At 37.5% G+C, this 13,726-nt stretch overlaps 1 protein-coding gene across 1 annotated transcript in view; it reads left to right on the plus strand.

Annotated features, from left to right (window-relative positions):
- Positions 1 to 202: 202 nt before the first annotated feature.
- Positions 203 to 13,726, plus strand: part of RANBP3L (RAN binding protein 3 like) — a gene marked incomplete at both ends in the record, with an annotated part of 34,144 nt that continues 20,620 nt past the window's right edge. The window contains 6 exons of the mRNA XM_080362526.1: positions 203 to 437; positions 9,858 to 9,916; positions 10,193 to 10,229; positions 10,833 to 10,910; positions 11,858 to 11,932; positions 13,081 to 13,155. Coding sequence (XP_080218652.1) covers positions 203 to 437; positions 9,858 to 9,916; positions 10,193 to 10,229; positions 10,833 to 10,910; positions 11,858 to 11,932; positions 13,081 to 13,155 — 559 coding nt within the window. The remainder of the gene's footprint in view (positions 438 to 9,857; positions 9,917 to 10,192; positions 10,230 to 10,832; positions 10,911 to 11,857; positions 11,933 to 13,080; positions 13,156 to 13,726) is intronic.

Consider the following 13,726-nt stretch of genomic DNA (forward strand, 5'->3'; position numbering starts at 1 on the left):
GCGGCCCCGGCCGTTGGCGGCGGTTACGGCGCGGCCGTTACCGTTCGGGGGCAGCCGCGAGGGCTGCTCGTTCCCGGGCCTCGCCTGCCCCGTTTTGAAGGCGGGGGGATGGCCTAGGGAGCAGCTGATAAGGCTATATCTCAAGTTTGAGACCCAACTACGGATATTATACATACATATATGTACATCTGAGGGCCTCATAATGAGAAACCAGCCAATTCCCGCTTGCGAAGGGTATACAGGTATACAGCATTCCTATGCAGGTGATGACTTCTCAGTCAAAGCTGGGCACGGTGCGAAGGCTAAGCCTGACCTTCCTGAAAGAAGAGCCTGGCCCAGTGACCCCTGGGCTCTACACCGAGCTGCTCGCCTCCAAGAACGGAATGCCCACGGGCCTTGCAATGGCAAGTTAAATCCCAAGAAGGAATGCTGTACAGGTAGGTTTTGTTGGCTAATATATTTTGCATGTCTCCTCTGTTGCCCCTGCAAGGAAGTGTCTGGGGAAATGGGATGAACACAAAGAATGCACACAGTTGGTAACAGCATTGGGGGTGATGCAGAACAAGAGCTTGGCTGGCTGTAGTTTCTTATTGCAGGCTTTTAGTAGCAATGTGTCAGGAATCTCCAATTTGTATTTTAGCTGAAGAAAAGACATTACCAGATAATGTATATTTGGGGGTTTAGTTGTAGAGCATCCCAAAGTGGTCTCTCTGTGTTTATTAGCCTGTTGACTTCCCTGTCATTTAAACTTTCTGCAGGTTTCCAAAATGTGTGGCCTGACAGCAGGCAGAGACAACGCGTGTGTTCCCGTCCATTCCTGCCCTGCCCCGCGCAGCTGGCACTGAGTGCAAAACTGGCTCAGTCTAGCTCCTCAGAGAGATGCCTGACTACAGGGGTGGGCAGCAAAATCCTTTATCATCTGGGTAGCGAGAAGGGCTAACAACTGCGAATTATTTACATGAGATTGTAATAGTAATGTTTTTTAAGAGCATGCGTAAAGAAACAAGTGCTAATATTAAGGACATTTTGCAGATGATGCCATCAACCACTTCTTGCCATGCAGGGTGATGAGCGAACCCAGAACAGCAAGAGGAAGCATGCACTTTCAAGGTCTAAACCTGACGCTGTGACAGATATAGTTTGGAGTGCCCAAAGTTAATTTATTGGTCAACCAGCCTTTCAATTTGTGCTTAGTGTTGAGCACATATAGTCTAATTTACTTCCATGGCTAAAATTCAAGGATATATGAGTGTTGTTGGATCACAGTCTGATCACTTGTACAGTTCCATTTCTGCACAAAAAACTGAAGTGTTTCTTCTATGCTACTTCATAGAGATTTATGAAATGTAATATCTGTACAATGCCCTACGAATTTTATTGCACTTGCATTGAGCATTTTACAGGCTTTTACGATAGACTAAAAATGCTGAGCACTGGAATGTTGGAAGTCTCTAGTGTTAATAAAACAATTTTTGATTCCCTATTTCAGCATAGTACTGGTGATCTAGTGACACAGTTACTTCTGGAATTGCATCACTGCTAGAATTACATTGTAGTGATGAGACTCCCAAAATATTTTCTTCACTCTAATGTTTGAAATAGAGCCAACTGGGTTTCATTTCTCTCAGAAATGATGTTAAAGTATTGCCGGGACAGAGATTTTTCTGTTGTTTTAATGCCTGTTTATGTGTTGCCACATAAAGATGAGGCTATGCTCTACAGAGATGAATGGGCGGGACATACGCTGTATTTATAAACACTTCTGCAGGCTGTCAGCTTGTTCTTTTTTTGGTTGTTTCTCCATGGATAACGATAAGTATGATAATTTGTAAATCCTATATGCTGTTATATAAATACATCACGGAAGCTGAGAGTAGTAAATGGAATTGTTTGGGTAAAAGAACCCTTTCCACAATGATCAAGAAATCTGTTATTTAGAATGTCTGGCACTAAGAACAGTGACTGAAGAGAGGGTGAACATGCTTCAAAAAATTAGAGCCTGATTCTGCACAACTGTGCCTGGATCAAGAAGCCTGGTTCTCATAACTGGCCTCACTGATGACAGTGAAATTATTGGTGTGGATTATGAACTATTTATATGACAAAGAATGTACAACATTGGCATCTAGCAGTACAGTAAAGCTGTCTAGGACAAATTCTTCCATAAGTTTTATTTTGCAATAGTCAGTTGGATTAAATATTTCCTTTCCTGAGTACAGTGAATGGAAACTCAGTTCTTTGACCATGCACTCTCTGTTGATCCAAAGAGGGATGTGTGAAGTTATTCATCACTGCCCCAAACTCCATTTACAGGATGCTATCTGAACCCAAGATAGGAAACATACACTTCATATTTTATACAGTGTTTAAAGAGCATGCAATGCTGTGTTCAGCAGTCTCTTCATGAGTCACCGAAGGACCTTCACTTCTGTAGCAAGCACAGCCATGCGGCCAAACATCTGTTGTATATGTTTAAGTTCTCTAGAAATAAAATTCTCAAGAATGTTGTTTTTCAAAAATTGAAAGGCTTTGTCCAAAATTTCCTCTCAATATGTTTAAAGTACTTTAATAATGCTGAAATTATTTCTTCTCATAAAACACTTCAGCATGATTTTGGACCCATTATTTAGAACAATTCCTATTGAAGATTTTTGGAAAATCATTATTCATGAGAACTTGCTGCAAACTTATTGATTCACTGACACTTTTCAACAGAGGAATATTGTAAAAGAAAAAATTCAATTAGCTTACAAGTCTGGAACTATGATTAAGGTACTGAACTTGAAAATTTGTTGCCTGTATAGCAACATGCATCTCTGGTACCTCTGCATATGGAAAACTCTTCTGATAAGCATAAGAGATTTGACCATATTAGACTTTCATATGATTTATGACCCTGATGTATTTTCCCATTTGTTTTTATTTACCAGTTAAAAAAAACCCACCATGTAGGTATAATGGATTTCGATGCAAACAATTTAATCAATCTGTCTCACAATGTCTTAGCAAAAAGAAAAAAAAAAAAGAAAAGTAAATTTGCTTGGAAAATCCTGCTGTCCTGGCATTAAAACCGATCTCGATTTTTAAGTGAGTTGTCCTAGAAAGTAGAGATTATACGTCATAAGCAAAAATCAAAAGAGTGAAGGGTAATAAACATGAACCAGAAAGCAGGTTTCCAGGTCCATATTTAGAGCCTTAAATCAGTGACCTGATTTTTTTAAAGATGCTGAGCAGCCAGCTGTGCGCGTGAATTCCACCGGTGCTCTCAACTGCCCAGTGCTTCCACAAACAGACCTGTTAGGATCAGCAATGCAATATTCTTGAAAGCTTTTCCTGTATGTCTTAAAATTGGTCAGTTTGATTAAGTTGGGTGTCTAAAGTACTGGTTTAGGACATCCCCATTTTGGCTTGTGTCATCTTCCTAATTTAAGTTTTGGCAGAGGAAGGCCTGGCGTATGTAGTGAGGTCACTGAGGGACCTAAGATGTTTGCTGGCAGCCTTGTTGCACTCTCGCTTGGCTGTGAACTGACTCTATTTTTATGTTGTGGAGTTCGGTGAGTATTTATAAAACAAAAGCCATGATTCTTCTGTAGGTTTGGCAAATCCTGTTCTTAGACAGAAGATTTTTATGACACTATTCTTTCACCTCTTTTTAGATTAAAATGATCCATCTCTGGAAATACTGACAGATGTCTTTTGGTAGGAAAGAACAGAAATAATATTTAAACATGAGTCCGAAATTGGATAGCAAAGTATTTTGTTATGTTATCCTACTCCATATTTCCATTATATGTTTTTCTCTTCTGCGTGCTATTGCAGTTCTATTATCTAAGTATAGGTAGTTTTCTGTGCTTTCACAGCATATTGAGCAAAAGTCCATCATATTAGTACACAGTTTAATTCTGATGGTCCTTGAGGCAACGTGTTAATGGAGAGATGATCAGCTAGCCTAGTCAAAATAATTATTTTCTTTTTTATGGAACTATACTAATTTCTGGATCTATGCCTTCTACTTACATGCTAGTCCATTGTTACTTTCTTTTTCTTCATGTATATTGCCACAAAATACCAGGCACAATATTTTATTTCAGTGTTTTTTTTCAAGTAATGGCTGTAAACAGCATATATTCATAAATGGAAGAGGCAAAGCTCTCCCTTGCTTTTTTATTTTTTTTTCCCCCTTAATATTTTAGTAATGTAAAACTATCTCTGTGGATGTAAAAAAGTGTTTTCTTCTCAACATCTGTCCCAATGACATGATCCCATTGAGCTAATTTGTCTGCGAAATAAACAAAATGGCAGTGTTATATGCAAGAAATTGGTTTTATTGCTTTACTTTATTTGGTTTGATTTCTGTGACTTGGGAACCAGCAATATAGGCTGTAACAACAGAATTTAGAAGTGTTTCTGATTTGATTTTTGCAATTTATAGCAGTAATATACAAAGCTAGTGAAATTCACAGTATAGCATATCTCAGAGCACAGAAGCTTGCTAATATTGCATCATAGCTTTATCTCTTGACAGGATAAAATTATAACCTGGTTATAAATTTCCATGTAGTAGTTTTTCTGTGTTGTGTAATGCTTACAAGGAGGTTGTGAGGGAAAACTGGATGCAGTTAAGTTTTGTAATTCAATGATATTATTTGGAGATTGTACAATCTTCCAGAATCTTATTCTGTTTGGGAAAATAATGTTTGATTAAGAAGTATTTGGTTGGTTGGGTTTCTTTTTACCACGTAAAGTAAAAATTGTAGTTTCTGTTTTAGAAGTAAAAGTATTCCTATGAAGTGCAATCAGATTGCTACAAAAACCAACGAGGTACAAGTTGTTATTTTAATTTAAGAAATTATGAGAAAAATGTTATTTTTTACAAGTCAGCTTTTGTTATCAGTGTTACATCTTTGCTGGCAGCTATGAACTACTGGGTGGGTTTTTTTCAGATTTTTGTGAAGGATTTAATTTTGTAGCTAAACCAATCTGAAATATCTGTTTGGATGATTGGTAGTTATTTGTAAAGAGTTGTATAAATTATACATAAAGTTGTGGAGATAGTAGAACCTCAGTCAAAATCCACTGGATTGGCATTAGGTCTTTAAAGAAATTCTCTGTATGAAGCTGTTGAAAGAAACAAGAGAGACATGAGAATCCTGCCTCTTAACTGGTCAATGGTACTCAATTGACAATTAGAATAAAAAATGCTTATTGCCAGCTCTGTGGTGGAATATTTTAAGTACAGTTTTTCATATGGCTTTCAGCTAGGCCTAATTTTAAAATCTAATACAAAGAGGAACACTATGTAACGTGTCTAACCTTACATTTTATTAGGCACTAGGTTAATTTACTAAAGTAATTAGAGCTTTATTCAACACTGACTAGCTAGTCCCTGAAGAAGATGTTGTTTAGTCACTAAGCTGGAATTAAAAAACGTGCCTGATGTGTTGCGTAACTCTGATATGACAGAAATCAGTTTTGTAATTAGCTAAAGGGGATCACTTCCCAATGAAATAGATTTGATCAGAACACAAATTTGAATGAGAAAAATCAGTTTCTGTATGTCCTTTCTACAATAGTGCTAAGGCTTGAGGAGAACAATATTATTCACATGTAAGAACTGTGCTGTCATACTCTGATGCCTGCTTTTTAATACTTTAATGCATGTATAAAATCAGTTTGATTTTTAGATTTGATGGATGCTCACAACTTTAACTGGAGTCAGCCATCCTGAGTCATATGGAACATTCTACTGCTATTTCTTATAGATGTAGGTTCTTAACTTTAGTTACAAAAATGTAAAAGTATTTGGTATGAATATGAATTAAAATGTTTTAAGACTTCTGCGAAGTTTGGTAGAGATGAATATGCAACGGAATTTATTTTCTTTTTAATCCAAAAATGTAAAAATTAACTGTTTAAAAGTCAGCTTTTGCTGAAATAATAGATTCCTATGTTATCCTCTTAAAGATTTGAGGGTTTTTTGCTTTGCTTTGGAATGACTGTCAGCCACTTTTAACCTATGACTTCAGGCATATGACCGCATGAACACTGGAGAGAGATTTGAGGTCATATTCTCTCCACTGTGTCCTTAGCTCTCAAAGCTTAAGGATCGTCAATCTGTTCTCTAGGCAGGATGGAACAGGGGTAATAACAACTCTAAAATTTTCAAAACCATCAGTGTCCTGTTTATTTTCTAATCTGTAAATTTTGTGAAGTTTCTACAACTTCAGGAAAAGCAATAGCTATAGAAGTGAAGACTGGAATGTCACAGCAAACTCTGTAGGACCCATACATTCCTCACAGATAATGCTGGCTTTTGGAATACAAATGAAGTTGATGAAAGCAATTTTACATTATTTCTTGCACATCTTTCTGACTAGTGCTTTCTTGGCTTAGGCAGCAGCCAACAATTATTTTTCCATCCCTGGATTTTATTTTGAATGGAACCCTATAAATTTAGCCTTCATCTGGGCATTGAACAACTGTCATTTGCCAGTTGCCCACTTGAACAGTGCTGGGCAGAGCGCTGAGCAGAGTGCTGAAGCCAGGATGTCCATGCTGTAGAGCAGAACACACCGGGCACCAGGCCTGAGACCCGTGTGTGTTCCGTGTCAGGGAGCTCAGGTTGGAGCACGTTTGATTGTGCTTCTGTGCAGGCCAGGAGGCTGGAGCCAGGTGGCCCTGCAGATAAGATCTCAAACAAAGGAACTGCACGTTTCTAATGTGTCTTCTGGGGAGGCGCTTATTTTGAACTCCAAATGCAGCAAACATTAGGCCAAGCCCTTTCTAATTCAGCAGCTTGAAGGGAACTGTGGGGAGGAACAGAGGGTCCAATTTTTGGTGATTATTCACAGGCAGGCAGACAGGTTCTGTCTGGACTCTTGGCTGAGGCTGGTGGATTATTCCAGTCTCTGCAGCCAGAGGCAGACCATTTGGCAGGTTCTTCTGGTAATTCCTTCAACAGCCTATTTTATCCACAAGTACCAGACTGCTGAGGACTGGAGTGGCCCAGTCGCAAACTGGCACTAGCCAGCCGTGTCTGTGTCCCGTTGGTGAGGAGGAGGAGCAGCTCCAGCCCACCCTTTTTCCGTCCTGCCAGCCTTGGCTGCTGCTACTGCTGCTTCCCTGGGACAGTCAGGCACTGCCTGGCTGCATGTCCCCCACTGCTGCTAGGAGACAAGGGTGCAGAAGGGCTTCTTCTCCCAGCACACAGCCACCTACCCTGGCAGACACAGCCTTAGGGCAGAGAATGACAGACAAAAATGCAAAGTTGCTCACCAGTGTTAAAATTATCACATTGACACAATTATGGTAACTCCTTGATGACCTCGTGTTACATCCACAAGTAATTCTGCATTACTTTTTCTGTGGGGATTCATGCTTGAATATCTGAGAAGTTTTAAATGTAATTGGAAATTGATGCAGAGGATACACATTAACACATCATATTTTTTAAACTGTTATGAATGCTCTTTTTGAGTAGTGAACATCTTACTGATGAGCTACACTGAATACTTTTCAGGAATTACAAAAGGTTTTCTTGATTTGGGTAGAAGCAATAAAGAACTGTAAAAATTATAAATAACCATGGCAGCATCAACAGCAGCTGAGTAAATCTACAGATGACAAGTAAGATTTCCCTTTAGCTCAAAAGCAGTTCATGGGATATATCTTTCATATTTACTGCAATATCAAAATATGGGTATTTATCTTTAAGAGGTACCATGGTAGCCTAGCTTCACATATTTCTGTTAGTAATCAACTAGTTACAAAATTTTCTTCAGGAACTTCTGGGTTTTAAAGTATTGCTGGAATTTTGTCGTTTAAATTGTAGTGAATTTTCCTAATTCCTTCAAACTCCCTACAGCGTTTTAGCTCCAGCAAAAGTTAACTCTGTGATAGAAAGTCAGTTCCTTTTTCACAGCAATTCACTCTTAGCTAATTAATTCCATGCTTTAAAGTAGTAAATATACCTTTAAAAATATTGCTAACTACTGAGGCCTGAGAGGTACTGTAGAGAATATGAAGGCATCTGTAACCATGCTTTAATTTTTTTTTCCTTAATTCAATAAGAAGTATATTTTTAAAGGAGACAAGAAAAAAGCCTATTATATTGAATAAATCATATTTCAGTGAACTACTATTGTCTATGTGTGCCACTCCCCTCTAGTGAATAGAAGTGGAATTGCTCCATTTCATGCCATGCCATGGACCCACAGCTGCAACTAGACTATGGAAATTTTCTTCAGCTTTCAGTGACAGAGAGTTACCTTTTTTGGAGCTGAACAATGTGATTATTTTTCTGCTTTTTCTATCAAGGACAAACCAGACCTTCATTGCAAAGCATACCAAATTTGCTAAATTCAGTCCTTTGGACACACATAATGCCCAAGTAAATATAAAATTAACTTCAACAACAGCAAAATGGTATTAGTTATTACTGCTGTGTCTGTATATCACTGGGTTTCAGTAATAGTTTAATGCTTCTTGCCCCTGTTTACATACAGGCAGTTTTTATTTTAATTTAGTAATTTTAACTCCTGCATGATAGGTTGACGTTTGCTTTATTAAAACATTAAGTAATTGATAACAATGCTAGAGTGGTTTGGTCAATGACAGGTGTGCAAGCCAAGATAAAAATATATTCTCATGTGGACATTTTTGTTGAACAGGTAACAGAGGAAGCCAGCATTATAAAAATGGTGTGTACATGATAAATATTCCATCAAATGTCAATTTACAAGATACCAAGTGTGGGATTTCTCTGGCCAAAAACCAGTCATGGAGCTTGGCAGTTACTGTGGTCTGTCTTTATCATCCATGGAGAGAAATACATGCATTTAAGTCTCTATTAATCTCCTAATGTACAGAACTAAAATACATTCATGTTCAGAAGCTGATTGTGTCTATTGACTGCACATTACAAACATCTCAAGCTAGCATGAGGTGAATCCTGTATGCGATAGTCTAAAAAAATTTATGTGTCTGCTTCTTGCTCTTTAATTTTGACATCTATTGGCGAAATAAAGGTGTCATTAATTGATGGTACTGGTGAAAACAGCTTATTTTTTTACACTGACAACCAAAATTATGTCATTAGAGCTGCACAGGCAGTGAAGGTCTCATTCTTAGCAAAGTAAGTAGCCCAAAGAAGTCAGGTAAGACATAGAAGTGAAACCTAAATTAAGAAAAAAATTGATGTGAGGCAGCTGAAATATGTTTCATTAAAAAACAAAACAAAACAAAACAAAAACCCAAACAAATAAAGAACACCACACACAAAACAAAAGAACACAGATCCAAATTTGTTTTCAGTCATACCTAAAAAATGCAGACGTATGCTTCAGAGTAGAATTTGCTATACAGAACTTCATATGCTTATATATCATGCATTGAAACTGACACTAGGCATTCACTTACCTGAAGCCTAAATAACGGGCAGTGTGAGAGGCCAAGTGCAATACATTTTCTTGCTTTCCTTTTGGAATCACTTTGCATTTCACATCCTTGCACTTTTCTGAGAACCAAAGCTGCAGTTCACCCTTGTTCTTAAAGTATGGCAGATATTTGTAAAGGCTAAAAGCATTTATTTTTTCTTTTTTAACTAAAAGAAGTGTAAAAAAATGATGCCAAACCATGCAGCATCTAGTTATGCAAAACTCACTCTAGGATTTGATGACTTTAGCATTTTTTTTTAATTTTATGCACTGTGCTGTACATGACTGCAGCTCTATATTTTCTTCCTTTGTGTAATAATAAAAGGATAAAGTCCTGCTTGTTATTGCACAGCACTTTGAGAACTGTAGTTCAGAAGTGCTATTACAAAATTGTTATTAAAAATTATATTTTCTCTTTTCCAGAAAGATCAGTGATTTCCCAGCCAAAATTTGTTTTTGAAAAGAAGGTCTGTCCTTTGAAGGTAAAAAGCCTTTTTTTTTTTTCCATAATTGATAAAAAATGCTTAGAAATGAGAATTCTGTAGACAATGATCATAAAAGTAATAAAATATTTTCACCCAAGTTAAAACTTGTAATAAATGGTCCCAAAATAGAACAAGGAAGAGTAGAAACTAGAAACAAGACTGCTTTTGATGCATATATGCTGGATTGATATACTTTGTGTCCTGGCCTAGAAGACGGCTGTGCTATTCTCTCTGAACTTTCCACACTTCTTTTTTTTTTTTTTTTTTTCCCAGCGGCCAGCAGAAGACCCAGTTTGCGAAGCTGAAAATGGTAATAAACACTTTGTTGAAACAGTATAAAAATACACTGGGTTATTCACAGCTCTGACTGTTGCCTGTGAAAATAGTATTTAGACCCTTACTTTGTATAAGCAGGGACAAACCCCTGTTGGTAGATTAAGACTATGTGGCTTGTAGAGCCACCTACTATGTCCTAATATATATGTCCCTGTGTTACCTTGAGAATTCTTCCATCTTTCTTACCTCTCATATTTACCAGAAAGCCAAACTCCATAAGTCCTGAAAAGTGGCCAGGTATTTTCTTCACCTGTATGAGTTCGTATCTGCCCTTTTCTATTTGTTTAGGCTACACTATAACGCAACTTCTCATTCTTAAAGTCTTCCAAGCCTATGGGCTATTAACTGATTCTACATGGTTGATTTAGGTTCCCTGACATTAGCAGAAATAAAGAAGATTCTTTGGGCTTTGTGCCAGGTGTTGAAAAGCCTTCTTACCCTTAGGTACTGCCTTAAAGCTGTTCTGTAAGTCATTCCTAGAATTTATTGTGTTTATGGCTTAGTTCTGTATCATAACATTGTGTTGAGAGCTCCTGCCAGTCTGTGCCTGCAGAACATTATATTTACTTTTCTCTAGATTTCCTTAGTTGTTCCAGAAAGCGTGCAAGATCATCATCTTTTACTTTCCAGAAGCCTGACTCTCAGTCTAACACAGGTATGCTGTTTAGCTCCAGTCATGTTTTAAGTACTCTATTTTTTTAAGTAAAAATATCTTAATTTTACATACTTACATAATATTGCGTAAAGTAGTAAAAAATCTGTATATTTCATATCATTTCCTTGAATTGCTCACACAGTCAAGGGAGGAGGAGGGCTGGAAAGAAATTAGATTCCCTGGTTTGTGGAAGAGATCAGTGTTTCCTGGTCAATTCCAGCAGTTTCCAGAAGGGCTTCTCCTTCCAGCCGACCAACAGCTGACCTGTAAGGCCCTTTAGGGACTGTGTATTGCTTCCATAGGAAATGAACACAAGTCACTGAGGCTACTGTGCAGAAGGGCTGATCTGTTTCTTACAGTGTTTATTTGACATATACATGGGGCCAGAGAATTACTTCTGAATTTAGGCATTAATATGCATACACTATATTTCATTTTATCTTGTTATGTGACACACATGAATGTAGCTAAGAGGGTTTAAGATAAGCTAAGTTTGGTTTACTCTGAAAATTATACTGAGATCATGCACAAAAAATCATAGATATGGTAGAAATTTTAGGGTATTCCTATACCAAAAAATAAAGTAGCACGCAGATGGAAGCTTGAGTGACTGACATCTTGATCATCCACACTGCTTAACTGACAGCTCACTCCCTGGTTCTATTTTGAGTCTCTCCAACTGATGGTCTCCAAGACAGAACTGTTACAGAGTGGACTAGCCATAAGCAGTGTGCCTGAGCCAGGCTGTGCCCCTTGGCCTCAGAGACCTCTTCAATTCTCCAGCATGGGCATAACCTAACAGTCTACTTCAGAAAGCGGGTAACTAAGAGATAATAATTTATTCTACTGCCAATGAAGGCATGACATCAAATTGGCTAACCTGAAAATTAATCTTTTTTTCTTTTTTTGTCCAAACAAACAGTAATTTCAGTCTCTTATCCTTTCAGATACAACTCTTATTCAGAAAAGAGGGAGATCATCTTCCTTTTCCATCCTTCCTACCTTCCCTCCGTTCCAGCCAGGTAATTTAAAAACCAACCAACCAACCAACAAACCAAATAAACATTTATGTATAAAAGTCGGTATTAGCTAAAATAAAGAGATGTACAGAAATGCTCTTTCTGCAGGACAGAGCTGGAGTGCATTGCACTAGGCTGGCATCTGGACAGAAGAAAGCAATATCTTAGGAGGAAGACTGTCAGTTCAGTAGAGTGAAACTTTTTTGCATTTGGTGTTAGGGAGTCCTGCAGTGCTGGGGAGAAAGCTTTGAATGATTTGCAAATAAGTGTTTACACAGTGTGGTACAAATTATACTATAAAAAACAGAATGGAGTTCGAGTTACTACATGAATACTTGCAATTTAATGGTGATGGTTCCTATAGGAATATCATTTTCTAGCCTGGGAGCCTAAGCAGTGTCCCTCAGAGTATTTTCCCACTTATTAACAATGGGAACAAAAGAGTGGTGTTGAATCCTGGTTGATGTCTCTTACCAGAGACAGGTCCTTGACAGATATTGGCATAGAGGATTTCTAAACAGTCTTACGAACACTCACATTGTTACAGCAACAAATCACACTCCATCTGCAATGACAAATAGTGATTGTGTGTAGAGTATCAGTTGTGTCATTTTATGGGATGTGGTACATGGTCACTATCACTTTATGGCTCATGTTTGGCATCTTTATTAAAACAGTGAAAGCATCAGTTAGTGCACTGCCATCATTACAGTTACTTATGAAAGCCTCTTCACCAGAACAGAGCGGGGTACATTTATTTATTCCCATGTTCTTGGTCCTAATTTACTCAGCTTAAAAGTGCCTAATACTGGATCAGATAACATTGCCATTTCAATAGCTTTTGCAAACAAGCAGCACCTGGTTTTCAAAGCTGATGAAAGATTTTATGACTTTAAAAGATCCATTAATATCCAAAAGATATCTGTTTGACATAGCCAGAAAACCCATGGTTATTTCTGTGCCTAAGTCCACCCACCTGTAAAATGGAGACAGTGACAGTTACCTTGAAGATCTTGTTTAGATGGATAGGTTGGAATATTGCTAAGGTACTACCAAATTAGAAAGGGGTTACAGAAACATGAATGTAAAGTTTATACATAATTAAACTTTGCTGTTACTCATTATTAAAGTTTGAATTCCTTGTTCTGTAGTAAACAAGAATAACATATTCATGACCTCAGCTCTTCTTCAAAGAAACCCTGACTTGATCAAAAGTACAAATGAAGGTAACTGTCATTGCAATATTTGTTTACTGTAGTTCCACAAAGATGTTCTTAACGGACACAGAAGACACAAAAATGACAACTCTTCTCTATGCTGAGTGATAGGGTAAATATATTTGTGAGGTTCATAAGTTCTTTTTAAGACACTGTAAATATCCTGTGAGTTCTGTTCTGAGCCTCTGTTCTAACTACTTAATTCCTCAGTGGACTGTATATAACCTTGAATAGTGAAATTCCACATTTATGACTGAATAACTGCTCCTGAACAAGGCAATGAAGAACCTTCTTGGTGTCTGCAAGAAGAAGATTAAATTTGAAATATCAGAAGACAGGTCTAACACAAAGCAATAAATATAAAGATATATTTAAATACTTAAATACAAATATACTTTATAAATATAAATATGTATGTACATAATGCATAACGTTTTTATTCTGATAGCATAACAGGGGCTGGTGTCACTGCAGAGTTGTGTATTTTGGAAGGGATTTTTTCAGAATATGTAGATAGTAAACAACAACAAGCATTATTTCAATATGCTATGAAGCTTTCAGTTAAAGAGGCTAGACACAT

Source organism: Nesoenas mayeri (assembly GCF_963082525.1).
Source record: "Nesoenas mayeri genome assembly, chromosome: Z".
In the NCBI taxonomy this organism is placed as follows: domain Eukaryota; kingdom Metazoa; phylum Chordata; class Aves; order Columbiformes; family Columbidae; genus Nesoenas; species Nesoenas mayeri.